Source organism: Fulmarus glacialis, unplaced genomic scaffold (genome assembly GCF_000690835.1).
Source record: "Fulmarus glacialis isolate BGI_N327 unplaced genomic scaffold, ASM69083v1 scaffold3217, whole genome shotgun sequence".
In the NCBI taxonomy this organism is placed as follows: domain Eukaryota; kingdom Metazoa; phylum Chordata; class Aves; order Procellariiformes; family Procellariidae; genus Fulmarus; species Fulmarus glacialis.
This window is the reverse complement of record NW_009224984.1, coordinates 84,255-111,478: the sequence shown is the minus strand read 5'-3', so window position 1 is coordinate 111,478 and position 27,224 is coordinate 84,255. Positions and strand designations below refer to the sequence as shown.

At 36.1% G+C, this 27,224-nt stretch overlaps 1 protein-coding gene across 2 annotated transcripts in view; it reads left to right on the top strand.

Annotated features, from left to right (window-relative positions):
• Positions 1–4,518: 4,518 nt before the first annotated feature.
• Positions 4,519–27,224, top strand: part of POSTN (periostin, osteoblast specific factor) — a 35,626-nt gene continuing 12,920 nt past the window's right edge. For both annotated transcript variants that reach the window (XM_009582314.1, XM_009582315.1), the window contains exons 1-16: positions 4,519–4,675; positions 6,177–6,275; positions 13,037–13,101; positions 14,397–14,554; positions 15,167–15,331; positions 16,175–16,321; positions 18,605–18,746; positions 19,934–20,146; positions 20,307–20,441; positions 20,711–20,859; positions 21,368–21,504; positions 22,257–22,387; positions 25,115–25,245; positions 25,416–25,518; positions 25,898–25,965; positions 26,543–26,588. In XM_009582314.1, coding sequence (XP_009580609.1) covers positions 4,554–4,675; positions 6,177–6,275; positions 13,037–13,101; positions 14,397–14,554; positions 15,167–15,331; positions 16,175–16,321; positions 18,605–18,746; positions 19,934–20,146; positions 20,307–20,441; positions 20,711–20,859; positions 21,368–21,504; positions 22,257–22,387; positions 25,115–25,245; positions 25,416–25,518; positions 25,898–25,965; positions 26,543–26,588 — 2,011 coding nt within the window. In that variant the 5' untranslated portion in view covers positions 4,519–4,553. The remainder of the gene's footprint in view (positions 4,676–6,176; positions 6,276–13,036; positions 13,102–14,396; positions 14,555–15,166; positions 15,332–16,174; positions 16,322–18,604; positions 18,747–19,933; positions 20,147–20,306; positions 20,442–20,710; positions 20,860–21,367; positions 21,505–22,256; positions 22,388–25,114; positions 25,246–25,415; positions 25,519–25,897; positions 25,966–26,542; positions 26,589–27,224) is intronic.

The following is a 27,224-nucleotide window of genomic DNA, read 5'->3' as shown; positions in this document are numbered from 1 at the left end:
TTAGGTATTTACTTTATAGCTCTGGGTTTCTGTGTATCCATGTAAACATTAAGCCCTCTTCCATCTATTTGATACTTAAAAACCCCACATATTATATGAGTTTGTGTGGAAACCAGGCTGGATCTGGTCTAACCATTGCTGGGTCCTTCACTACACCAGGGGAACTCCCTTCCCTTGGTAGTTTGTGTTGGTAGCCAGGCTTACTGTGCCCTGCATTTTAAAAAAAAAAAAAAAAAGTCTGATCTAAATCTCCAGAAGGTACAAATTCTTACTGAATTAAACTGATTATGCTTTACATCTTTATCCCCAGTGGTTCTCTGCTAGATACTCTCAAGGAAACAGGAGACTTTTTACATGGCTTTTTCATGCTTTATTTGATGGGGTTCCTAAGCGATGCTGCAGTAAACCACCAAGCGTTAATATTTTTTTCCCTGACTGCAGCTCCCTTACAACACTTCTGTAAGGCAGATATGCAGAGAAGCCTTGTACCCCACCTGTGACTGGCACAGAACTTTTTTACAACTAAACCCTTTACTTCTAAGGTGTATCTCCTTGCACTTACAAACACTAAATTTCTTATATACATGTTACTGTCAACCTCTTAGTTTATCCAAAAGGACAATGAGTTGCTTGTGTTCTCCTAGTACATATCAATGGCATTCCTAAAAAAACCTAGTTTTTAAGAAGACACACTGAAGGTTACTCCAGATGCAAATTGCCCATCTAAGTGAAGTTAATGACAAAAATCCCAAATTCGCTGAATCAAGGAAACCTAAAGATTCAAACAACAACTGCAGGATAGAGGGACCCTCTCTACTTTTTTGCCCATTCGCTCTTTCCACTGAGCACACACACACACAACAAAAAATAAACACATAAAGTAGTTATAAAATAAAGAAGCAGAATATGTATAGCACATGATACATATTGTAAATGAGCTGAAACATCTGCAGGTTTTAACTGGGGAGATAGTATTTGAAAAAACCTTTAATTTCCTTCCATTCTTATTTGCTAAATTTCTGCACATCATCAGTAGAATTAGCCACAAGTGAGTAATAGATAGATGCTTCTGTTACTTCAATTTGATGTAAAGGCACTTATTCAAACCCCTAAATATTCGAATGCAAGAATTCTTGCATCATATAATTAAACCAATCCTCTTTAGGAATAATAAAACAAATTGCTTTATCGTACAATAAATTCTCAGTGTAAACACTTAATGCAGCTTCGAGAAAACGACTTTTACAGAGTTCTTTCCACTAGAGGTCTCTAGAGAAATACAAGAAACAATTCAGAACAGCTAAGGTATCAGAACAGATACCTTAGACTTTTCTTCTTCACACTATTTACCTTTCGTGGAAGATGAAAATCGGCACTTGTTCTATACTTGTTCCAGGTATTTCTTTGGATATGCTTCTTCTGCTGTGAATAATAAAAAGTCCTATTACTACCATAATAATTCATATCCATGAGATGTTTTAATGCATTTTATAATTAGATTTTCAACATTTGTAATCAGAATTTCAACATCACATCCCTTAGGAAGTATAATATTGCACAAAGTATTTAGCCAAAGGAAGAAAAAACCTGAAGTGGCTACTTGGTGCAGTAGCCACCTTGCTAAATAAAGAACAAATTAAAACAAATAAAGTAGCGATGAGCAGAGTGAATAAAATGTTGGTTAACCAGAAGAGTATTTTAGTTGTCAAATTAGAAAATGATTATTCTGGTGTGCTGTTCAGCATGCCATTATGTCACAGGCAAAACAGAACCTGGCTTCATTATTTGTTTTTATATCTGGACTAACACAAACATAAGTGAGGAATAGGATTCATGTAGTTGGACTGTTTTTTCTTCTTGATACTTTTTGCTGGGTTTTTTTGGTTTTGCTTTTTTTTTTTACTAGAAGTCTTCAAATTAAAAGTTTGTGCAATTTCCATTGGGTTGATGATTTTCAAAAAAGTCGTTTCCAGTTAAAGATGGGCGTTATCCATTTTAGGATCTGTGCATTTTTACACCACTCACTAGAACAACTCATTCAGTGATTTAGAGATTTTTCAGAAAGTGAAGCTTATGATCATTATTTTTTCCTCATGCTATTTTATTTCAGTGAACTTTATGTCTGCATTGACTATTTTTTACTAACATTTGCCTCATTAAATATAATGATGTCACCAGGGTTGCTATAAGGTTTTATGTTGATCATCCTTTAATTTGGTTAATTAATATGACTTTATATTTGCATATTTCTTCATCACCACTTTCTGTGCTGCCCTATTACCTCTGACACCATATTTGATGTTGAGTTTGATGTAAAAATCCTTCAGATCTTTTCTTCTATACCTCTGAAGTGGAAAGGGGAGTTTTATAACATTAATGTATGGAAGTGGGAAGCTGAATCGCAGTCTTAGGATCCCTGTTTGTTCCCATTACGTCCAGCTCCTATCACAGTCAAAGACAAGTGGAAACAGAGAAGAGTAAGGTATTATTAATAAGAACTACTCGTTTAAGAATTATAGCCTACTGTATTCTATGCAGAGAACGAATGGGGTTCTCTGTGGTTTGAGATTGGGTCACTAATCAGAAAGCTGGAAAAATCTGGAAATAGAAATACTTGCCCTGCTCAGATTGCTCCTTCTTTAACTGTGGTGGATAGCTCTGTAAACAATAGGAGCTCAGTGCATGCAGCAGCATTAATTTCTACTCATTTTTTGATGCTACCTGGTAAGTGCAGAAGAGAAGAACATGAGCTATGCTGAGAGTTGAAAGACTCAGGAGGGAGGCACTCCTGAGAAAACAGGTTACTGGGACAGTTCTGGGACTTTCTGAAGTTTGGCAAGTTACTTTAACAGAGTATCTTCTAATTTTTTTTTTATCTGTAGATTGGGAACTGCAAAGGATAATCAACTGAGGCTAATTAGCAGCGTGAAATGTCACAGCTAGATATTTAAGAGGTGATATTTCTCACTGTATTTCTTGCTGCAAAGAACAGAAAGAGATAAAAAGCTCTGAGAGGAATAGGAGGACTGCAGCAGTGACATTCTCCTAAAAGTTGTAATATTATATCACAGAGTTGACCTGTCACCTCCATCAGCTGATCTGACAGTGATGGTCTCAGGCATGGAGTTTTACTGAGTTCACACACAGCGAGTACAGAGATGCTGATACTTCCATGAGCTATCTCAAGTCATTTGCAGGTAGGATGAGTACAAGTCGCAGTAGAAAAGAAGTCCACCTACCATTTAACCAAATGTCCCTGCTCTTAACCTTGGAAACCACAAAGTGTTATGGTTATGTAAGACATAACCTTAATCATAAAATGTCTATATACCTATGCCTAGTTACAACCTTTACCTATGATGATATATAGGAAATAGTCATTGTCTCTGCCTGCTGCTCTTTGCTCCATTTGTACCTGTTCTGTAATGAGAGATTGGTCCCAGGTTTGTCAGTCCAAATATGCGTCCATATCAAGTTATTCATCTCACTACTCGCTCTGGTTTGGAGGAAGGAACTACGGCAAAGTATTGCCATTAGAACTCACCTTACTTTCATAAAATCTATAGATCTGAAATGATCTATAAACTATACCTTGGCATTGTATCCATATACAAACACTTCTATATAAATGGCAGAATTTTTTCCTCGACATGAAAATTGCAAACTCCTGGACTGCAGTCCAAATACCAACTATTACTGGAGCCTTAGGACTGTCACTTCACTGGAGGCTTGAGCCTGTCACTTCAACCTTTTGCCTCAGTTCCCTCATTTACAACTTGGAATTACATTTTCCATTTGTTTCACAAGAGGCTCCCAAGGACTGATTAATAAGTACAGAAAGGTATATTTTCAAATTTTTAAATACTCAGTGATTTTTATATGATTACATAAAGTTCTGAATAAAAGCATTATGTAATAGCAACTGTTATTATTAGAATGAAAATAAATACTTAAGCTAATACTGCATTTGATTCTGTAACTACTTCATAATCAGAGTGTGTGTTAATACAGCTTTTATTTCTCAAGACAAAAATGCTATTCCAGGTTATTGACAACAGTATTGTTTGGAACTTTCATCAACTTCACTAGTTAAACAGCTCATAGCTGATAACTGTAAGGACATGGAAAACAAAGGAAAGCAGTGCAGTTCTTATGGGAACAGACAACATCTTCCTCTGGGTTTGAACAAAACCACACGCAATGATCACGACCTTTGGATGCTTCAGTGCTATAAATACCAATTCATAAGTCAAGTCTAAACTTCTCAAACTTTCTCTGCTGTTGTGTCAGCAGAATAAAATGCCTTCTGTAATAAGGAAGAAATTAGTCAATCGGGAATTAAAAAAAATGGTTTATATGGTTAATGTATGGTACTAATTTAGGTTACTGAAGATGGCAGCGAAAGCTGCTGTTCTAAGGAGGGTGGTACGAAGTTTCAGGTTGATCCTGTGGTTCCCTCCCACCACCTTCCAACATGTATATAAATTGTCAGCTCTCCAGACCCTTTGCCAGTTTTCTCTTCTAGACTTGCCAGAAGCAACAGAGGACTAAAGATGAAGATCTTTTTCTTATTCACCTTTTCCACTTTTTTGTTGTCTGCTTTTGAACAAGCAGCTGCTTCTGCTCACTATGACAAGATTTTAACTCATAGTCGAATAAGGGCACGCGACCAAGGGTAAGTAACTGGTTTTTTTTTCTATTTTAAAAGGGAGCTTGTTAATCTTTATTCTCTCCTTTCTTCTCACATTATATTAAATGTGATTTTTCTCTAGGAATTCTTACTATCATTCAAGTAGAACTTTCTCAATTAATTTTACAAGAATTGTTCCTAAATAAAAAGCTTTCTGGGGAGTTTCAAAAGGAGACAAAATACTGTTAAACATCATAAAATGTGGAAAAATCTAAAATCACCACTTCTCAATTAATAAAATACATGCTTTTTAGAATCACTGAAGTTAATTACCATTCACAAATAATGTAATGGGATGCCAGATATGTTTAATATATGTTTTCAAATGTGACACCTATCCCACGGTATTTGCTTTCTTTATTCCATCCTAATGAAAATCATGAACTCTATTTAAATGCTTTCTAACATGGGAATATACACTGGCAGCCCTTTGTTCCCACTAGAGCAATGCGGCAAGCTGCTCGGCAAGATACCCAAAAGACAATGCTTACAAGCCAGGCTGCTCAGAGACACGGAAATAATTTGAACAGCTGGTGTCAGGGAGACACACACGTCTAAACATATTTTCCTTCAGTCTTCTTAAGTAAAAAAAGTTCTGTGAATAAGAATTGTTTACCATCTTATCTTTCTTTGTTGAATTCCCTCTGCCTGTTACACACACACACACATACACACACACACTGAGCTTTTCAAATAAAAAAGTTCACTGGCTTCCCACCGATGTAAAATATATGTTCTAACTTTTGAACTGATGAATTTTTTTAATTGTAGAAGTATAAAAATAAGTGACAAAATGCCTTTGCTCCATGGAATTTCCCCTCAAGAAATTCCTCTTCTGTGCATTACCATGCTAAGGAAAAAGTATTCCTCATTTGAAATCTGTGGCTCCTTTTATTTACATGCCAGTTTACCCTTTGGTCCCCAGTAATTCCCAGAATGTTTACTTAGGTGCCTGCGGTACTCCAAACAGTTGGTGATCAAAATAGCTGATTGATTTACAGACGACAGGGTTTCCTTCTACATAAAGAAAGAGGCACTTTTCTTCCCCATCTCCCAATGACCTTCAGCTGCACAGATGTGTACAAGACAAAAACTTTAATGAAAAGAGCCTGATAGTATTCACAGCTCAATCCCGGGTGGCTGGTAATTAATTCACTTCACAGGGGGAAGGGAGAAATGTAAGGCATACTGAGACTTGACTAGGCACAGCTGGCGATCACTGCCTATCAGAGACAGAGGGTCAAACCAGAATGGAGGGGAATCTTCTGTCCCTGCTGGGAGGGTGGGCTTGCCAAGGAACCCAGCTGGGCAGCCCCAGGAGCTTGCACTGTGGTTGCTTGAAAACACACCTGCTCTGGGAACTGAAGCCAGATGTTCATTTCTTACTCTTGCTCAACAGAAACGGTATTTGCTGCTATTTTATATAAAACTTTTCCAAAGATGTACAGAAACTTCTTTTTAAAATGTTTCTCACTCCCACCCGTAGCCCAAATGTCTGTGCCCTTCAGCAAGTTATAGGAACAAAAAAGAAATACTTCAGCACCTGCAGAAACTGGTACCAGGGAGCCATCTGTGGAAAGAAAGCGTAAGTATGCTCTGTTTCAAAACTATTCCCCATTCATTGAGATAATATAATGTACAATTAGAAAACTCTCCTTTTCTCAGAGACAAATTAACAGTTTGTTTCAAATGCAGACACAGGAAGAATTCAGTTCATAATTTTACAGGATTACAGCTTCTCTTTAGCTGCTTCTGAAACCACCTGGATAACTGATCCAATAATTGTTGCCAAAAATAATCACAAAAGGACTGGATAGTCTGAAAACGACAGCATAGTAAATAGTCTTTTTTAAGTTTAAGAGGCTTCAGAGTACTAGTTTCAGCAATACTTCTCTGAGTTAAGTATTCATAGCTCTATTTGAAACACGAGGAGATATGAGGTTAAGTGACCTACCCAAAAACACAGAGGGACCTCATAGGCCAGTTGTTAAAAGAACTCAAGCACTACCCAGCAGAACTGTGTGCCCAGACCACACCTCTCCACAAAGAAAAAAAAAATCAAAATATGGTTGTGGATACAGATTAAATCTGGGTGAGTTTGGCATTCTTTTGGAATCTGCGTGTATATTTCAATTGTCACTTCCTCTCAGAATGCAAGTCATTGCCTTTTCTGTGACAAAATGTCAAAGTCACTACTGCTTCATCAGCTATAGAGCAGCTTCAGAGTGTGAAGACATACAAAACCCCCAGTCCTGAACTTGGTTTGCCCCACTTGTCTCACTTAGAACTAAGTAATTTAACAGAGGCTGACATTGTTTACCCAATACAATAAACTAATGTTTTTCCCGTGTACCACATTTTCTTTTGCTGTTATGCAATTACTTGGATAAATTTCTCAGCAGTTGTCACAGGAAATCATTATTTTTATTTTCCCATTATTCTCTTACAGGGTCCAAATAGGTCTGGGGTGACATTTTCAGAAAGGCTTGAGTGAACAGGGAGTCCAGGCTTTAATTGCAACTCTGTCTTAGGGTATTAGGAGTCTTTTAGTGAAAGCCTATAAAACTCTTCCATATGCCCAAGTAATATTTAAGTACACAGTTTGAACAGTCACTAAGAGATTGTATGCCCTAAGACATAAAGATGTTAAGTTATATTGATACATGGTGCAAATTATATGTATGAGGAACTTAACTGCATTTAAAGTAAGATTTGTATTTAAAACTTTCATAATGAACATCAACCACCGTTTTAGATGTTAATGTAATGTGGAATAGAGATTTCTTTTTCTGTGCCAAAGGTTTCCTTAACAGAGGTTAATATGGAAGAAAAATATCCACAGTGTTGGCAACTTAAGCCAGTCGAAGATGACTCCCTTTGTAAACAAGCTCTTAAATTCTCATGAAAATGTCCTTCTGATCAACAATAATTCACTAAATAAACTAGAAAGGAGAGCTTGAAGAAGAAGTGACTGATAATTTGCAACTAGTTAGTCATATTTTTATTCTCCTGATTGTCAAAGTCATGAGTAAATAAATAGGATCCACATTTTCCAGTCCATTCTTCAAGTTTAAAAGAGTGTTTCTAAACATAGAAAGAGGGGAGGTGGGGGGAGGAGAGGGTGGGAGATATATTTGACTTTAAACAATTACACATAGCTCACATTGAATCCAAGTGAGCCTTTACAAACAGAATACTTCTAAGTTAAAACTGCAACTATAAGACTTTGTAAACTTGTATGAAATTGATTGAACGGTTCTTTACAGAATGTTAAAGAATTCCATGTTGACAAAGAATTAGATGCAGACACAATCTGGGTTTGTGCTGGGAAATTGGGGGCGGGGGGGACAAAGAATGGTGCAGAGTGTGCATGCATCACTAGCAGTGAACATGCTAATATGGCCACAGTCTCTCATGCTGTCTTCAGTGCATCTACATATATGACACTTTCATAATTAAAAAGTATCCTTTTCCTATTTATTTTTTCATTTTTCTTCAAAGCCAACTTTACATTTTGTTTCATTTTTCAGCTGGTTCATCTGTCCTGGCTGAAAAACAATTATATTCATAGTTCTTCTTGAGCATTATCCCTATACTTACTAATGTAAAACTGATTAAGACTCCCAAATGATTATTTATGTGAGAAAAATGGCTCCAGTAACAATTTTTGCACTGTTAAAATCAGACATGCAAATCAGATAGTAGTCAGGCAAGGACCTGAAATGGTCTTGGATTGTGGTTTCTACTGCTCCTGTTGGGTGTCAGAGGCTTTGCATTTTTTGAGATTCATGAAAGATGCTACATGTCATAACACAGTGTTGGAAAGGATTCTTAGGAAAAAGACTGAGGGACGATGTAGTAGGAGGAAATTTTCTTCCACTTTCTTTCTGAGAAAATGTTTTCAGTGCTCTGGCAGCGTACCATAAATTAATGGAGCTGAGTTATACTTCCGATTTAGTGAGACACTGATTCCAACACACAGTCTTGCCTTTCAAGCACTGCCATGGCTTTGAAGTCTCAATTGTAAAGTCAGTCTAGACATGAAGAATGACACCATGGCCCCACCAGAGCCAAGGAAAAGATCTGATTTTCGTGGGCCAAGCTGTCACCCTAAACTTTCTGCTATTGTAGCTTTATTGGTTACTAATTACTTATTTAAGGAGGTGGAAGAAAGTAACAGCAGTAAGTTACAGTGGACATAGCACAAATCATGATGAACAACCTACCCAGACAAGCAATCTGGTTATTCTAAACTTCCAGAAGTTTCTTTGGAACATAATTGACTGTCTGGAATCCTAACCAGTCTCTCCCATTTTGATTTTGGCTTTGTTCTTATAAGCAAATCCAGACAGGTTAGAACTAATTTTTCATACAAATTGCAGATTTGTACGCATTTGATAATGGTAATAATGATCAATTTCCAGTCAAAGTAGACTGTGTACGGTCATTTGCCCCACCTCTGCCTTTAATTTTTTCAGGACCCATAAGTTTACACTTTTTATCAGACTCTTTCCTTCTCCTCCAGGTGGCATTATAATACTGACTTCCCTTTTCCTTCAGTGGACATGCTGCAAGTCATACAAAATACTTCACCTTTTGAGTAAAGTCTGCCATACCACTGACTTCTTTGGCACTACATTTTATTCTACTGCAGACACATTGGGAAGAAGGGTATTTCCTGAAAATGACTTAGACTGAAACTTGGATATTCTCAAAGTCAGTTTTGGAAAACAACCTGCTCCTGTGGTTTTATTCCTAGATAGATGTCATGTCTTCCCATGAGAGAAAGCCTACTCTCAGCACAAATCTGACAGGGAATTCATTACTTTACTGAGCTCCAGAAGTAAAATGAGTTATGCAGTGATAGATACCTTCATGTGTCAGGAAAAATAGGCAGTTTGGACTCATTGAATTAAAATCAGGTTGTGACTTTGTTCTCTTCATTGACTAGAATTTAGAGGAATGTAAACTGTAAAACATGTTACAGAGCCTATGTAAGGCCCTAAGCAAGAAGCCTGCTACAACTAACCAGAGGAAGACATTGAGCAGTGGGGCTGGGTGGATTTGGGCATGAGAGTCTACACAAAATTATCACCTACCTTCTCCCTCCTCTTTTAACACTCCTACCATTGTACAAGCACTCACAGAGCAAGGCTAGAGGGGGAAAGCGGTGTGTATGAGAGTAAGTTAAGTCATAGAACTCCTGAGGTTTTTTTGTGGCTGTAATAGAGCATCTGTTATAACATAGTCTTAGCTGTTAATGGAGTTTTATACTCTGTGTACTCAAAACAGAAATGCAGACATGACTAAAGAGGTTACTGTAATAAGAATGCTAATCCAAAGGACAATGGCTCTTCTCATGTTAATAACTCCATGTTAACAAGTCCTCCCTAACTTATATATATGATCTATAAAATGTTAATTTAAGAATGCTTTCATTATTTACACTTCCTATTCACTGCTGTAAATTTCCAGTTGGGATGCAGCTTTTAGATTTGCTAAAATCAAAGCCTATTGGACCAGAAGTCTTTCCACTGTTTCTCTGCAATATTTTATCTCCATGCCAGCAAGGAGTAGAAACAGATGAGTCAGAGAGCTGATCTGAATAAACTGAAAACTGGCTGTGTTAGCTAAGAATAACAACGACATAAGGTAGTGTTGCTCTGCCCCTTTTTCCATTGGAATATACTCCTTTGGATGAGGTCAGAACAACTTTGTGCTAAAAAAAACCCAACAACAATCAAACAAAAAAACCCACCCTAAAATAAAAAAAAAAACACCAAAACCTCAAAAAACTCAAGAATGCAGCACTGCTTGTTATCTGAGTAGCTGCTTTCTTCTCCTGGGCACCATCTTATATTGAACTAGTAGGGAGATAGAGATGAGGATAACTTATGGTGTGAGATGGTACTTCCCCTGTGTACTGTGTCTATACATGAATGGTGCTGAGGAACTGCATCTTGCACTGAGTTTTATCTAGTTCTAACCTTATCATGGGATCCTCCATACAGACCCCTTTTCTCCCATTCCATCTTTCTCACTACATTTTGAGCACAGCTGGTACATCAACCTTCTAATTGCAGTCAACTGTAAGGGAATATGAATACTGTAAGTAGGAACTTACAGTAACCCTTGATGACTGAAAAAAAGCCTGGGCTGTACATAACAAGTTACATGGTAAAAAAGGCACTGATCTTGTAATGCTTGGCTGAAGAAGCATTTTCTTTTTTAACCATGTTCTTCAGCCAATTTTCTGCCTTTCATTAATTGTGTCATTGTTGTGTCATATGGTAAGAAGACTAAACTTGCTATGTCTTAATCTATGCTTATAACTCAGCTTCCTCTTTCCTTTTTCCAAAAGCTAATTAAGACTGCAATCTTTCATAGCTGCTCATGGGGTGAGGGGGAAATATTTTCTATTCCATGGAAGGAAAAAATATTTTCTCATGACAAAGCAATTCACACAGTTGGGAGAACATTCTGACTCCTATTTTGCTACACAATTTTCTTTAATCTGTTTGTTTTTTTTTTTTTTTAATTAGTTTCTGGCAGGGATGCAATAAAGAGGAAGAGTACAAGGTTAATTTCTTTATTAGTTAGAAAATCTGTAGCCTAAACTGTATGTTATTCTTGCATTCCCAAGAAATAGCCATTCAGTGAACTGCTTTAAAGAAAGAGATGTATTGAAAAGAACTATACAAATACTTTCAATATACAGCTTCTCAGTTGAAAAGATGCATAGAGAAATGAAAGACTATGTATTTTTTAAAAAAATTCTTTAATCTTCACCAGCTCTATCAGATTGCTCTCAATTACGGAATTATAATCTTCACTTTTAAAATCATGCTTTGTAATGCTAAAGTTCTTCCAGTCTATTTTCATTTTTTAATCTCTTCAGGTAGTTTGGGTGTTGAAGGTCTTAAGTCCAATTTTTCATTTGAATAAGCTATTCATTTTAATGTGTTTGTGGTTAATGTTTTGTCAGCTTTAGTTTCTGAAAAATGAGAGAAGTGTACTCAGCTGCCACCAAAGAGTCTAAAAATTAAAAGCTGGAATGTAGTGGTAAAGACTCAGCAAAAAACTTCAGGGAATTAGTGTTCAGAACTCTAGCACTGCCAACATCAGCTACACCTATAAAAATAAATCTATTATGTAAAACTGTGATGGCAATTTTTGCTTGTCATTCACAGTGTACCATAATTTGAAAAGTAATATCTAAAGTCTAATGGTTTAAAGTTTATGTTTTAGACTTTGGTAAGATTTTATAATTTGTTGGCATTCCCTCTTCTGAGGAGTCAAAATCTGTGATAACTTTAGTGAATTTGCACTGTCGTGTAAGACAGGAGAATTTGTCAAGCAGATCTATGGGAGAGCTTTTATTTCTGTCATATTAATTAAGAAGACATTATATGTTATAAGACCATCAATGCTAAATTGACTGTTACAGTACAGAATTATCAGTTAGCCCTGGTTTGCTGTTCTGTATAGCTTACACTTATTCAAGAATGAGAATATTTTGTTAACTTCATTATATAACAGTTCCTGGTCCCTGGTATTGCTAATTCTATGTATGCTGTGATGACATACTGTTTTAACTCTGGTTTTGATTTCTTGTAGTCTGGTTTTCATCCTCACTACATTTACCAGCGAACTTTCCCTTGTGTCTAACCACCCAGTCTTTAGTGACTTCCTTCTCTATAACCTGCTTTTGTCTGTTCTTAATTAGTTCTCTCCCTCATTCCTGAGCTTCTTCAAAGTCTTCCTTGAAAAACTGAGCTCTGTCATCCCACTTTCTATCACCATATAATCCACAGGACCTTCTCCTAAATACCTTTTTAGTTCCTATGTCCAGTATGCAGGTGACCTCATGTGGTTTTGTCATTTTAATTTCTGTTCAGTTCAATTAATTTTTTTCTTTTTCCTTTACAACCTTCCTGCCACCAGTTTCTCTCAATGGCCTCACTTTCTTTATTTTTCCTTTTCTTCCATCCCATCTAATCTTTTCAAAATAGACCAGTTAAACTAATTTTCTTCAGCTGCTGTTCTAGTCACATTATCTTTCAATAACTCTACATGAGTTCCACATGCCCTCCCATGTTCCTTCCTAGCACTTAAACTTAATGATGGCAGTCATTCTGTAAACTCAAAAGCCTTGTATTTAGTAAAATACAACCAATTTGTAGTCTATACAGAAAAAGTTGAATGATAAAAAAGGGATGAAGATCTGGAGAGTGTGTACTTAACAATGAAAAATTAATAATAAAAAAATTAAAACTTAGATTCAGCTAAAATTATATACATTTGTCCTGTGTATTATTTAATTGTGCTTTTGTGTATATCCCACAGAACTGTCTTATATGAGTGCTGTCCTGGCTATATGAAGATGGATGGTACGAGGGGATGTCCTGCAGGTACAAGCTTACTTTCATATGGATGAGTCAGTATATGAGAAGCATTACAACACAGGAGACTTTCAAGGGTGGTCATCTTGAGAAATGATTGCCTCTTTTTAAGAATTACTGCCTGAGAATATACAGCTTCATTTGCATACAGCCAACAGTTAAAAATCAACCAGCACTGAATTCAATCATGCAATTTAAGTTGAATTTCCCAGCTCCTTCCAGCTGCTGGATTGGAAAGGAACGATAGCATCTTCAGTTCCCAAAGCTACCAAAGAAGAACTTTTTTTCCTATTCTCATCACACCCCAGAATAACCAAAAGCATACCAGTGAGGTCAGAAATCCAGGACATGGTGTGTGGCATATCTAAATTCTGTTTATTCCTTTTCCTGAGAAGACTTGAATCTTATTTACTAGAAGAATGTTATAGGCTTTAAATAAACTAAGAAGGAGTGAAAATGAAGACAGGAATTCTTGATTTCTCCTATTTGTGCTATTCTGTTTTGCATAAATAAAATTAATTGCAGCAGGGAAGAGTAATCTGAGAAGGAATATATTTCATAACTTTAGATCCCTACATCTGAACTAATGCTTTTACATTCAATAATACAGTTAGGCATATCTAAGGCAGAGTTCTGTTTGTTTAGATGAATTAATCTCACTTTAGATGTTTACATTAGGACGAGGTCAGTCACACTCTAGAATTGCCTGTTCCTCTCCATGACTATAAAAAGAGCCAAGAACAACTACCTCGCATGCAGATGCCTCACTTCTAGATGCCTAGAATTAGGAGAGATTAATCCTGTTCTCATGTAGCAGTGTTTTAACTCTAAGACTATGGCCATTCTTACTCTCTGGATAAATCAATATATGCACAAACCACACACTGGAAGAACAGTAAGGGGTCTCACAAGAAGAATTCTGGTCCACCATGACCAAATGAGACCCACTCCATTGAAATTTTTGTGATTATAGATGGAATTGTCCTCAATGGATAGTCTTCCATTTCAGGTTGGGTTGGCACAAAACAAGACAACTCTTCTAAAGAAAGCATTACAATATTAGGTTTTGTTAGATCTAATTTTTCATTAAGCAAATTAAAAAAAAAAAAAAACAAGCAGATGTGTTGATGATTTTTGAGTATGTTGACAATGGAATTTTAATCCAAGCATGTTGTTTTAATATTGATTTAAACAGTTTCAGAAAGGCAATACTATTGTCCAACCAAAAGAAACAAAGTAGATTTGATTGTGAGAAACTGGATGACTGAAGAGTTTACAGTATTCTTATCTCATGTTTATTTTAGTTACTCCTATTGATCATGTATATGGTACACTTGGTATTGTGGGAGCAACCTCCACGCAGCAGTATTCTGACATATCAAAGCTGAGAGAAGAGATTGAGGGAAGAGGATCATACACTTTTTTTGCACCAAGCAATGAAGCCTGGGAGCAATTAAATTCCGTAAGCATGTGTGTGTGTGCGTGCATGTGTTGAAGTGTGTTTCTCTTTCAGCTAATGTTGTTTTAGCTGCAACAGCTAGTCTATGATAAGGTAGACTAAAAACAATATTGATATTTTAGATATAAAAGGACATTACATAAGTTACAATAAAATAATTTGCATGTTTAACATGCGTTGCTGAAGCTAGAGAGTCTGAATTTATTTTCAGGATTACTAAGCAACTGTGTTTCTTATTTAAGCTCTTGCATGACAAATATTAATATTGTTAGTGTTATTAGCATAGTTTGGGGGAAACTATCTGGCAGGAATTCCAACAATTGCATGATGTAGAGTATAATTGTACTTTGTCAGTGATTCAGGTGTCCTTTTAGTAATGTTTTTAGTTAAATATTGAATCAAAGCTCTTCCAATGATTTGTCTGTGATGAGACCTCTTGTCTTCCATTTGTGAGAAAATCAGACTAAAGGTATCAAAGTCGTGTCTCCTAACAGGAAATATCCATTGTTGAATACTTTGAAAACATATGTTAAGGTAAAGCAATATGCACATCCTTCCAACTGGAAGAATGTTTTGAAGCTTCTAATTAATTAATTAAATTCCTTTCTTCTTCAGGAAATTCACAGGAATTTGGTTGACAATGTAAATATTGAACTGTATAACGCTCTCCACCACCACATGGTAAACATGCGCATGTTGACAAAAGATCTTAAGAATGGCATGACTCTGGTGTCTATGTATAATGACCAGAAATTGCTCATTAACCATTATCCTAATGGGGTAAGTCTATGCTCTTTTTTTTTTTCCTAATATAATTATTCAGTTACAGCCATTACTCTTTCCTTTATTTCCTTCTATAGCTAAGAAAATATGTGATAGAAAGTTTAACATCTAGCAAGTCAGTTGCCACTGACAAAAATAAATACATTTTCTCTTGAAGAAATTCTGTCTGCTGTGTAGACTAATCACTAAGAAAGAATTAACGAACATGTGCTGTTTGCTGATTAGAAATCAAAGTTCAAATGAGAATGAACTTTCTTCCTAAAAGACAAAGCCTTTTGTGGCCAAAATATATGATCATAATAAATCTGAGAGCAAAACCTACTATTAATCTTCATGTGTTTACAAAATAATATTAAATCAGATCTTTTCTTTGAATTGGAGAGCACGGTAGCAGCATTTAAGATTGTAGGGGACATACATCCATTACTTGGCTGGAAAAAAAATCATTTTTATAAATGCTAGAAATCTCCCAGCCAAGTTAATCATTTTTGTTGCCTTAAATGCATCAAAATGTTTATGTTGGACTACAGTTTACATCAGTAAAAACCAATACAATCACCATATTAACCAGATATGGAAAACAAATTTGAATAATTGCAATAAGAAATAAAACATCAATATGAAATCAATGTAGCCTGGATGAATCTGCTGCTAGCTTTCCAGAAGCTTAGTCAGCCTTTCAAATCTTACAAGGTTTTACTTAAAATTTAAAATAAAAACTGAAAGAACAACAGTGAATAGGTAATGTACAGTACATACATGCCAACCTGTAAGAATCAGATTCCAAGTATATGATCAAATTCATGCTTAATCTTCCTCTGCTTGATTCTTCAAATATAGGTTGTTACTGTTAACTGTGCCAGGGTCATCCATGGCAACCAGATTGCTACCAATGGTGTTGTTCATGTCATTGATCGTGTCCTGACTGCTGTTGGAAATACCATTCAAGATTTCATTGAAGTCGAGGATGATCTTTCATCTCTCAGAGTAAGTGGACAAAAATAAAAACACTTCTCTGGTCTTTTATTTTTTTCTTCTTTCTTTTCTATTTGTGTGTGATACCTGGAAGTAAGAAGGGTTAGTTAAGTAAGAGACAGAAATAAATTAAATTAAGAACTCCAGCTAATATTGCAAATCTAGCTATATAAAAAGGCAAAGTATATTTTACATAAGGAGTCTGCCTCTGCTCTTTTGTGGATCAAATAAGACCACATCAATAGAACAGAATGTGTGTGCACATAAAAAAGTGTGTCTTCTCCTCAGGTACTGAGGTAATGAAACATGTGAGCATAAGTTACAGTGTCTGGTGCTAGATAAATAAGAATAATTTCAAACCGGACAATAGAAAATGGTAAAAAACCCAAATAAATTCCAGAACCTGACTTATAGGAAGTTTCAGAACACCAGTAGATACATGTAGGAAGGATTTTTCTTGCAGAGAGGAAGCAGAGTTTTTTCTCTGTCCAAGTTTCTAATTTCTCCTTCTTCTAGAAGATATGTCTGCTTAGCGTAATGGGATATCATGCTGCACATGTTTAAAAAAAAATGCCATGGTTTTGCAAATATCTGTTGTCCTTTTCCCTCCTCCATCTCCTCAGTAAATACAAAAAATATTTTAAATGCATAGGCATAAAGGTGGAAAAGGCCCTCTGAATCTCTTAAATCCAGTCCATGACAGTTATAGGCAACCACATCATTTAATCCCTTTAAAAAACTGAATATAAAAGCCAACCCTTTCTAGTCTCCAGTTGAAAAAGAAGCCCTCTCTATTTCATATTTTCCTGTGCATTCTTTCTTGTATCTCCTCTATCTGAGTTTAACTTTTGTGAACTCTAAGGAGACATTTTCACCTAATCCTAGATAAGGTCATTTATTCTTTTTATATTAACTTGCATACCTCCCTAACTCTGCTTGAAAAAACTTACTGGTTTCCAGGATACATGCTAGCATCGTGCTTGTTTTCCTTTCAGTTGCATCACATTGCACTCTGCCTTTTTGACTTTTCAAAGGGTGGAGTCCCTGCCTATGGCACATACTGCTAATTCCTGTGTGCGTGCCTCTGCACTTCATACTGCTTTAATGACTTTGGCTCCAAAAGCAAATCTACTAATGAAACCATTAAACAAAATCAGCCCTGAGATGCTAATATGACATTTCTTTTAGGATGGTTATTCCCATCTTCCAGTTTGCCAGTTTCATATGCACTTTATCTTATTCACACCCAAATTGTGAGGTTGTACAGAAGAGATTTATAAGCAAGTTAAGAAGATTTATTTAAGGAATAAAAGGGAAATTATATTTTTTTGAAAAATATTGAATTGGGTTTCATTTAGTTCAGACTGCTTTCCCCTCTTCATTACTAGAAAGTTCAGAATTTTTCATCAATTGTGTTTAATTTTACTTTTTTAATGTCCAGAGCTGAGTGACATTTTAGGGATTAAAAACCTGGAGATAATTTTTCCTGGCCTCAAAGCCTGAGATAGAATAGAATAGAATATTATATTTCAGTTGGAAGGGATCTACAATGATCATCTAGTCCAACTGCCTGACCAGTTCAGGGCTGACCAAAAGTTAAAGCATGGTATTAAGGGCATTGTCCAAATGCCTCTTAAACACTGACAGGCTTGGGGCATCGACCACCTCTCTAGGAAGCCTGTTCCAGTGTTTGTCCACCCTCTCTGTAAAGAAATGTTTCCCAATGTCAAGTCTGAACCTCCCCTGATGCAGCTTTGAACTATTCCCACACGTCCTGTCACTGGATACCAGGGAGAAGAGCTCAGCACCTCCCTCTGCACTTCCCCTCCTCAGGAAACTATAGAGAGCAATGAGGTCGCCCCTCAGCCTCCTATTGTGATTCAAAACCTCCTCCTTGTATTTAATCAAATTAGTCACACACCTGTAATACATTTTTATTATTATTTCAGGGGTAAATTATTAGCTTTGATAGACTATTTCTTTGATCTAATTTCTCAAAACCTGTATGTTCACTTTTTCATTTAAAAATTCAGGCCATAATAATAAAAATTTCTGCCCTGTTGTCACCTCTATCAGAATTTATTGAGTACTGTGTGCTAAATTAAGGATGTAACTCAGTATATCAAGACATATTTTTTCCCACAAAATTAATTTTCCATTCCTTTTTGTCAATTAATTTTTTCATCTTTCTAGAACACTGATCTCAGTCTAACGTTAAAGTACCTGTGGGCACTAGGTGAAACTATTTTGGTAATATTTTAAATAACTGGTATTAAAAAAAAATATATTTTGTAGGCTGCTGCCATCACATCAGATGTCTTGGATATTCTTGGAAGGCCTGGTCATTACACACTCTTTGCTCCTACTAATGAAGCTTTTGAGAGACTTCCAAGGGGAGTCTTAGAAAGGATCATGGGTGACAAGGTGGCTTCTGAAGGTATGTAACCTTTTTTTGCAAATGAGAAATACAGGTGAGTAGATCAGGAGGTAGAAACTACATTATCCTAGTGTCTCTGAAATTAAGCACCTGTACTTTCACATATATGGGAGGAGTTATTTCTTGTGTCTCTGATTTTTCCAGTTATCTAAGGATTCAAATTCACTGAAAACTTAGTTTCCAAAACAGTTTAACGGAAACTGTGAAAATATAGGCACATTGATGTTTCTAATAGTTCAACTGCATAGTTCCGATGGAGATTCCTGCCTCTAGAAATGCAGGGCTGTCTGAATGTGGGATTCTCTCATAGTTTTCTCATGAACAGTTTTTTTGTACAAAAAGGACATGTTCTTATAAAAGGCAAGTTCTGTCCTGCAAGTAGAACTGAATTCATACTATATATTCTGACAAATTATAACAGTCAGCACACTTATTCTTCTGAGAACTACAATAAAACTAAGTAATTACTGAATCAGTCTGTTATGTGAACAGTAATGTAATGGAAGGCTACATTTCTATTCTCATTTATGGTCTCCACTGCACTGGACAAGTTCTCCATCATTTCATTATAGCCTAATTAAGTCACTGTTCAATATCTCAGTGGAGAATGGTGAAAAGGGGGATCTGGGCTAATTTTAATGGGAGACAGTGACTAGAAATGGAATCCTGAAATAACATGGCATTTTTGTTGTGGTTTTTTAATTATTTTTTTCAGTTTGCTTTCAGGAATTTTTGGCTGATTCTTTTCGTACCCACAGAGGATAGTGCACTGAATCTCACTTATATAGTAAGGCATAACAAAATACAAATCTGGGGCTGACTTTGCATAGCCTATAGAGTTTTGTACTCAGAGGTCCATTTGGAGCATATCATCTGCAGTCACCAAGTTATATACTCTGTAACATGCAGATCACAGCATAACCAGTATAGTTTTCATAATATAAGGGATGCCAAAGATTTTTGACCATAGATGTTTAGAGGTCTATAGTATCAATTCTTATATAAATAACTTTCAATAAAGAATCTATGAGTGCAAATAAGAAAATATGCTACATAAACTAGTAAACTATTAAAAATAGTGTAGATGTAATAATTTATCCCACACCTATGTGTGAATTTTTTATATATATATATGAATATATGTGTCCAAACGTCTGTATATGAACTTCCTGCTCATTTCTCCACAGCTCTCGTGAAGTTCCATATTTTAAATACTCTCCAGTGCTCTGAAGCCATCACAGGTGGAGCCGTCTATGAAACCTTGGAAGGAAACACAGTTGAAGTTGGTTGTGACGGTGAAAGTCTGACTGTGAATGGAGTGAAGATGGTGAAACGCAAAGATATTGTGACAAGCAACGGCGTTATCCACCTCATCGATGAAGTGCTAATTCCTGATTCTGGTCAGTGATGTGTATGAAAAACTTCTTACATTGAAGATGTTTTCTACAATCTTTCCTAGATTCCCTCAGATATATTGTTATGGATAAGCATGGAGAATCCAAATCAGGAAAAGGAATAAATTGTGTGCTAAAATACCTTTTCTTACTCCTTTATTTGCAGCCAAGCAAGTAATTGAGCTTGGGGGTGCCCAGCAGACTACTTTTACAGACCTGGTGGCACAGCTAGGACTGGCATCTTCTCTAAGACCAGAAGGCCAATACACTCTCCTGGCACCTCTGAATGGTGCTTTCTCAGGTTAGTAGCACATATAAATCATCTGCCGTATCATTTACAGTAACTAATCAGGGCTATGTCAAAAGTTCATCTCTGAGTTTAAGGAGTGGCAATTTGCAGAAACTACTTAACAATTAATTTTCTGTGTACACAGATATGTCCAAGACTTAACTCAAGCATTTCAAAGAAAGATTCAGTATTTCCATGGTCTTTTAATATAGCATCCATAGTTAACCTTATTTGAATGAAAATTCACTATATAAATCACTATATATTAAACGGCTTTGTAGATGACACTTTAAGGATGGATCAACGCCTTCTTAAAACGATCCTGCAAAATCACATTATAAAAGTGAAAGTTGGGCTCAATGAACTGTACAATGGACAAGAGCTGGAGACAATTGGAGGAAAACTGCTTAGAGTCTTTGTGTATCGCACAGTAAGTGAATGGGGCTTTCTAACAATATGTATCTCAACTATGAAATTGAAGAGTCATAAAGAATAAAAGACAAAACTGAATGAAATCTCCAACATTTACCATTACGACTATCTGGCAAAAATCTTTAAGCTTTTCAGCTAGGAAAAAATGAAAATCTGACCCTTGTTGATGGGAACTTTGTTTGCATGGAAGACTCTTTGGGAGAATGAAACAAGATTCCAGATTTGGCACTACATTAATTACAAATTTTTAAAGCTGGTTTTTAGAACTAATTAAGAACATTCTCAAGGGAAATATTTATACCATATTAACTTACTCCAGATTTTGCTACTTTTGTTTTCTCAAGCAATACCAGATTTCCTGGTAAGAACACACAATTTGACTGTAGGAAACACATATGAATATTATTTTTAAATGTAGGAACCTGTTGGGAAGCATCTCATTTTATCAAATACGTTTAAATGTGTATCATTGTGTGAATAGCTACACTTGTTTCTCTTTTAATTAGGCTGTATGTATTGAAAATTCATGCATGGTCAGAGGAAGTAAAGAAGGAAGGAATGGTTTTATTCACGTCTTCAGACAGATCATCAATCCAGCAGAAAAGACATTGCATGAAATGCTGAGAAATGATAAACGTTTTAGGTAAGTAGCAGTTTTGACAGCACTGACATTTTCCTAGAGAGGGTAGCTGTATATACAGCATAGCTGGTCTGAGAAATAGTTGTGGACTGTTGGAGTTTGCGGGGCAGGAAGGGCAGGGAAGGGGTTATTACCTCCTCAAAAAAAAAAAAAAGGGGGGGGGGGGTTGAGAAAGAAAAAGTGTTCTCCTCCAGCTGTATGCTAAAAGGGCTCCCAGACTTTATGCTAGAATGGTTGTTTACGGCACATAGGAGACAGTAAGACATCAGAATGAGAGGAGTAAGAGGACAAAATGGATTGGATGGTGCATCCAGAGCTATAAATGCAGCAGAGTCTGGAGGTTTAATTAAGGAGCAGTACAATTCCATATAGGTGCAGCATGATTGTATATCCTTCCGGTACATATTTCTGATCTCTTCCTGCAAGTATCTCAATACTCCTAGAGAGAGCAACTACCTTTGCATCCTCCCTTCATTTCTTTGATCTGTGGGGTTTTTGTTTGATGAATTCTGCTCTGATCCAGGCTGCCAATGTATTTTTTTTTCTCAAATCCTTTTTCCTCAGTCTGCTACTCTTAAGACTGTATTTTTTTTTTCTCATTTTCCTCCTCCACTGTCTTTATTTCTGGAAATAGTGAGAGTGTTTGAAGATTGATGCACTATCAGAAAAAATGAGGGAACTAAGTGCCTGGGCCAAAGTATAGTTACTACACTTCAACAAAATGTATTTGTGTTTTGTCTGTTTGTTGTAAACAGTGTTTTCCTCAGTCTGGTGAAAGCTGCAGATTTAGATGATGTTCTGTCACGGCCTGGAGAATGGACTCTGTTTGTTCCAACTAACGATGCTTTTAAAGGTTTGACTGATGACGATAAGGATATATTGATAAGTAAGTAACATAAGAAAACTAGAAATATAAGCAAAGGTAAAACTGATGGGAAAAGTGCCTAGTGCGTTTCTTACACAAAAGATGTAAAATAAAACAGTTTACCTTTTGCATAGAGGAGGTCATAGGACTTCCCTAAATTAATTCCTTCTTGGGAGATAGAGAAAATATCTTTTTGGAAAAAAGCATCCAACCTGAATTTAAATTTAAGTTTCAATCCTTGATATATTATTCCAAGGTGTAATTACCTTCCAAGTTAAAATCTGCATTCACTTAATTAGCTTCAACTTTTCATCATTCAACCTTGCTATAGATTTTTTAAACTGAAAAGTCTCTTCTATCACATTTCTTTTCTAATTGTGACCATTGCATTAAAAGATATGTATTATTGATTTTCCTGCCTTTCCTTTCTCTTCTCTGCCTCCACCCAGTGATCTCTGATATCACCTGTGCTCTACAAGTTAAATGTTCAATATATATTGCTAAATGCCAATTTCTGTAATTTCTTTTCATCTTACACTTGTAAACTCTGGAATTATATAGATTTTTCACAAGATTTAAAAGTAGTTTCTTTAATGACATGCTTTATTTCCTTAAGAGAAGAAATGCACAGTGAATACTTCAAATCTCCTGCAGAATTTCCCTCTAGAGGGGTAGACTGTAACCACAGCACTATAAATATTTTTAGTTTATTTGAGAGTAATGTGACTCTGGCCTGTGCACAAGTGCGGGAGGAGTGGTTGCCTTGAATCCCACAGATCAGAGCATTGATAAGCAGCATCCCCAGCTTTATACAGCCTTTAACTCACTAATGAGGCACTGTGAATTTGAATTATCTCTTCAGCCATTTAAATTTATGGTAGTGGTCTAAATTACCTTCTAGTGTGGTGTGTCTCCAGTGACTAACAGTAAATTAACAGATAACCTAAAAGACTAACATTAGATAGCTCTAAAATGAAATGAAGCTTGTCTCAAGGCTGTGAACTGAAGTAACTGGATAAATGCCATTGTTTTGTTCTTATTGGACTATATAGTTATTTTATTAACTAAGATTGAGTTTATCAGGTCTATTATTTTTGTCTTCAATTCACAACTTGACGTTGTACCCAAGGCCGATGCCATTTCGGATTATTTTTATAATTAAGAATAAAATTATATTTGCCATTCTGTTTTTCAAGGGGCTTTATGTACTATCTTTTCCTATCGTGACTCAGTTTCTACTTACTTTCTTTGGCAGATGAAATTTTAGTTTACCCTCATTACTTTTTTTGCAGCAGAATGTCCATTTTTTTGTGTCAAATTACTTTCTGGAATTCTGTCTTGGCTTTATTTAAAAACATTATGTTGTTTTCTCCATAAAAATTAAACCTTAAAATATATAATCTTTTTAAGGAATATAAAGAAGTATTTTCTTTATCTGTAAGGAAGACACAAAACAAAGATTATTTTAACCAGTAACCATTGTGGCACAGAACAAGGGTAATCTGATAGTTTGTGAAAACAGCTTATGAATGGCCATGTTTAGGCTTTGCATGTAACTTGATGCTATCTGTGAATGGTCCAGTCACAAAATCTCAGTACTAATTTTAGTAGGAAGAAAAAGAACATTTAATTAAGTAAAGTGAATTGCAGTAGTATCGGTGATCAAAGCAAAAAGCAGAAAAATGAAAATGTTCGCTCAAAGAGACGCGAGGAAAAAATTATAACCAGACAGTATTTCCATTGCTGTTTCATCAAGGCTGAAACTCCTAATAACAATCAATATCAGAGTGTAATGCTAGTATGAAACTTGTACTAGAATGGTCAATATTCCATGTAATGGCAAGCAGAAGTATTTTAAAACTGCTCTGCTTGGTACTCTGTCTCCTGGGGAGGTTGTGGGTATTCCTACAGCCCATCCTATGATTCTGAACTTCCATAGACCCAGAGCACCAGAGAACCCTGTGAGGACACTAATTTGTGCTCCAGAATCCATTTCCTTTTTAAGACAGTCTTGAAAATGTTGGGTTTTTTTTTTCTTTTCTTCCCAAATAGGAATGTCAAACTTTGAAATATAGAAATCATCCCTAGAACGGGTTTTTTTTCCCCTTTCCCAATTTCTCCAAGCTGCATCTCTTCTCTGTAAGAATAGACAAAACCAGCACTCCAAATGACTCCTTCTTTTCTGCCTGAAGGAAATAGCAACTTTCTCCTGCCCCAGATGGGAAAAGATGTGTGTATATAAAAAGTTGTGAGTTATCCCCAGTCACGTCAGAAAGGTTTTGCCACAAGAGAATAATTATATTAATTGTTAGCTGTGGTTCCCTTTAATTGCAACAGTGTTAAGGCTGGAGTTTATCTAGCAGCTTGGTGAAATTTGATATTGCTGACTGCTTAGTGGTCCTGAAATTATTGTGTTTGCGAATGATTTGTGGAGCATACTTAAGAAAAGGGAAAAAAATTCTGATTAGAGGTACAAGCAAATAAGAGAACATAATACAGAAAAATAGGAAAATTCTGGCCGCTTTTCTGTTCCTTTGTATACGAGTTCTCATAGCATCTTTATTATTATGTTCTGAGTGCCTTTTTTGTCGTATGGTTGGTTTTTCCCCTTTACCATCATTTTAACAGATTCAAATTTTATATGTTCATGGTAGTTTCATTCATACTATGCTTTTTTCTGGCTTAGAATTTCCAGGAAGAACTATCCATTACCATTTAATTTTTACTCCTACTTTTCTTTTTAAATAGGAGACAAAAATGCTCTCAGGAATATTCTTCTTTACCACTTGACACAAGGGATTTTCATTGGAAGTGGCTTTGAGCCTGGTGTGACAAACATTCTTAAAACCATCCAAGGAGGGAAACTCTACTTGAAAACAGTTAAGTGTTGAAAAAGAAGTCTCCCTGACACAGCCTTGTAACAGGAATTTGACATTCCATGTCTATCCACATTACAGAATGGGACGCATTTCTCTGAATGTTATATTAGGGTTTGGGGTTGTTTTTTAATGTCTCTGATAACTTGCTTTCTCTTTTCATCCTTTACCAGGTGAACGATACTCTTCTGGTTAATGAACTGAAATCAAGAGAATCTGATCTCATGGCAACCAATGGTGTCATTCATGTTATTGATAAACTCCTATATCCAGCAGGTGAGTATTAGTTCATGGAATTTATACACACTCTTCTGAATCTGTTTACATGTTATGTAGGTGCAAGAACTTAAAAAAGTTAATTCCTTTAAAGACACAATTCCTATGTGGAATAAGAAACAGAAAATTTACCTCACTACTCATTTTGTGGAAGAACCTTGCTTGAAAACATGGCAACACTTTGAAATTCTGTGAAAGTCAAGTATATGGAAGACAAAATGCCGTAGGCTATCTTTTCCACTAATATGGAAGAATGTATAAGTACAAGTACACACTTGGTGTGAGTGTTTCAGAGTGATTACATCTCCTGATCACTGTAAATGAAAGTAAAATGAACACAGATGTATGTTTCCTCTTACATGCCTATTTCTTTTGTCAGATCTGCCTGTTGGAAATGATCAGTTGCTCACAATCCTGAAGAAGTTGATTAAGTACATTCAAATTAAGGTACTCTTTAAATAATGATCCCTTCATTTTTTTTGGCAGGATCTGTAAAACCATGTATGTTATAATTCATAAGCGATTCTCTGGTCCCTCTGTTTCTTCAGCAGACATCACATTCCATAGCTCCCAGTTACCCAAATATAATCATGAATGATACACTGCACTCAATAGTTAGAATTTGTTTTTTCACCACCAAATAATTGCAGAATATTTGCATTTGGAACTCCAATGTGAACTGGCCCAGATCTGCTCTTTGGTTCAGGTACACTTTATCACTCCAGGAAAATAAATCACTTCTAAATCCTTGAGGCACTCCCTCTTTGAAAGAAATATTGTGTGGCTGAATTGCTATGTCATTAAACTCACCAGCCTCAATAGCCTGTGGAGAAAAATAGGCATCCTTATCTATCTCAGCTATCTTCTTGAGATTACATTCTTCCTCAACAATGAATGAGAGGACCTAGGCAAATAGCATAGCCTAACTTTTAGATCAGTGAATCCTACCCACACTCATTAGGAAACTAGAAGGCAAGTGCTCTTTCTTTTAAATTTTAAAATTACTTTTCTGTTGTATTTATAGTTTGTTCGTGACAGTACCTTCAAGGAGATTCCACTGACATTTTACAGTAAGTTCAATTTAAATACTTCCAGATGGGTTTGAGATTGCTTTTTAAATGTTGCCAATTCCAATCTTGAACGGTAGATCTTTTTTTCAATCAAAAAGAAAGCAATTTCTGGGAAAGTAAGATGTGCCAATGAAGCACAGGAAGAGAAAGACTCAAAGTAGAATGTTTCTAGCTGTTGTGTTACTGTATGTATTTTTTTCCCTTCCCAGATGTGTGACAGGAAAGTAACCCTGAAGTAAGCTGTTTAAACTATTTGGGGTAGGCAAGATACATATGGCAAAGATTGTTTTTCAGTTTTTAGCCAAGGTTCAGTGCTTGGTGCATAGCAGAGTTGTGCTGCCTCTCTCTCCAAGACATAGCATTGTACTGTACTGACTCTCCAAGATGTAGCATTGATGAAACTCTGCACTGAGATGCTTTCTTTTTCATAAATGCTTCCAGAGGGACAGAGTGTACCTGTTCCACCTGGTTCCCATATGTGCAAATATAAAGCTTGTACGGGAGGCAGTTCTGACCATTTTGTCTCTAGAGAGTAAATGTAAAAAAGGAACCTTTTTTGCTCTCTTGCAGCCTTTCTCAGGGCTTGCATTTAGTTTCTGCATGTAAAGTGGAACGTGTTGAAGCAAACTATTAGAA